The 2,196-nt window shown below is 47.4% G+C and overlaps 1 protein-coding gene across 1 annotated transcript; it reads left to right on the forward strand.

Annotated features, from left to right (window-relative positions):
• The first annotated feature begins 1,164 nt into the window (after positions 1-1,164).
• On the forward strand, positions 1,165-2,196 carry LOC144614143 (olfactory receptor-like protein OLF4). The gene has a single exon (XM_078436645.2). It carries the CDS (start codon positions 1,165-1,167, stop codon positions 2,194-2,196), a length of 1,032 nt encoding a protein of 343 aa, XP_078292771.2.

Consider the following 2,196-nt stretch of genomic DNA (forward strand, 5'->3'; position numbering starts at 1 on the left):
CCTGCATGGGATTTTGTGTATTATCAAAGGCTGATGGGTGTGCGTCTGACTTCGGCTCAGGTCATGATCTCATGGTCTGTGAGTTCGAGCCCCGCGTCGGGCTCTGTGCTGCCATCTCGGAGCCTGGAGCCTGCTGCAGATTCTGTGTCTCCCTCTCTCTCCTCCCCTCCTACACTCACGCTTTGTGTCTCTCTCTCTCTCTCTCAATAATAAATAAACATTAAAAACTTCAAATACAGGTAAGAAAATGAACATGCCAGTCTGACTTGTCAATGTTATTTCTTCACGGGACACTTGTTCATTGGAATTCAGGTAACATTTTACATTGTTTAGGGGAATGATTATGGATTTGGCCAGCTTGAGTTATACTCCCTCCAAACTTAATCACGGGGGCTGGGGGTGAGAAGTCATGGTAAGAACACAGCCAGAGAAACAATGATTTGGGGTGTGTGTGTATGTGTGTGTGTGTGTGTGTGCATGCTTTTTGGAGTGAGATTCATCCTCAGAACAGGGGTACACGGTCTAATATGTTCTAAGGTGAATACAGAAGCCAGAACTCAATCAACACACAGTACTCAGGAGGGCTCGATGTCAACTTACAGGAGACTTCGCAAGTAGAGTCTAAAATACGACTCTGTTTTCTTGCGGGTTAACGAGCAGCGCCCATTTCCTTGAAATTGCCTCACACCGTCTCTGATTTCCCTCCTGTTCACTCCCCTTCCTACACATGCTTCCTGTTTGGGACCCAAATAGCTCAAAGTAGGATCATCCTCGGGCCTTAGCAGAGGCCATTCCCTCAGCCAACACACACTTCCCCAGACATGCTCGTGGCTCCCGCCTTCCTTTCCCTGAGGTCTCCGTTCAGATGTCGCCTTGTTCACTGTTCTTGACTGAACACCAATTACAAAATAACACTTGCATCCACGCTCTCCTTTATACCTCCTCTTGTTCTCTTCACAGCACTTGACACCCTCTGATGTCCTACTGATATTTTTATTTCCTTCTGTTCATTCTCCACCACTGGATTATACTGGCTTTTGATTTCCCGGACTTATTGTCTAGACAATGCCTGGAATATGTTTGACCCTCACTACAACTTCTTGACAGCAAAATATAAATCGTAGCATTGCAACAATGTGAGTGATGCTGTTCAGGTGAAAATTAATGATGTCTCACATCGTCTTTCCTCGTGGTCAGTGCAACCTCATGGAACCAGGAAATGATACACGGATATCAGAATTTCTGCTTCTGGGATTTTCAGAGGGTCCAGAACTGCAGCCCCTCATATTTGGGCTATTCCTCTCCATGTACCTGATCACTGTGTTTGGCAACCTACTTATCCTCCTGGCTGTCAGCTCTGACTCCCGCCTCCACACGCCCATGTACTTCTTCCTGGCCAACCTGTCCTTTGTAGACATCTGCTTCACCTCCACCGCCATCCCGAAGATGCTCTGGAACATCCAGACCCAGAGCAAAGTCATAACCTATGAGGACTGCATCACACAGGTGAACTTTTTCATAATCTTTTCAGGATTGGACATCTGCCTCCTGGCCATTATGGCCTATGACAGGTTTGTGGCCATCTGTCACCCCCTGCAATACACGGTCATCATGAGCCCCTGGCTCTGTGCACTGCTGGTCCTGGTGTCCTGGATCACGACTGTCCTGCATTCCTTGTTGCAAACTTCAATGGTGTTGCGTCTGTCCTTCTGTACAGGCTTGGAAATCCCCCATTTTTCCTGTGAACTCAATCAGATGATCCAACTTGCCTGTTCTGACACCTTTCTTAATAACTTGGTGATGTATTTTGCAGCTATCCTAGTGGGTGGTGGTCCTTTTATTGGGATCCTTTACTCTTACTCCAAGATACTTTCCTCCATACGTGGGATCTCATCAGCTCAGGGCAAGTATAAAGCATTTTCCACCTGTGCATCTCACCTCTCGGTTGTTTCCTTATTTTATTGGACGGGCCTCGGAGTGTACCTCAGCTCTGCTGCTACCCAGGGCTCCCACTCAAGTGCCACAGCCTCGGTGATGTACACGGTGGTCACGCCCATGCTGAACCCCTTCATCTACAGCCTGAGGAACAAAGATATAAAGGGGGTTCTGAAGAGATTCTCTGCTATGGCAGTTAGAAAAGGTCCAATTGTCCTGCGGTTGAAGAATTTCCCAGGATTGCAAGCCTCAAAGTCTTAG

Source organism: Panthera onca, chromosome A2 (assembly GCF_046562875.1).
Source record: "Panthera onca isolate mPanOnc1 chromosome A2, mPanOnc1 haplotype 2, whole genome shotgun sequence".
Taxonomy (NCBI): Eukaryota; Metazoa; Chordata; class Mammalia; order Carnivora; family Felidae; genus Panthera; species Panthera onca.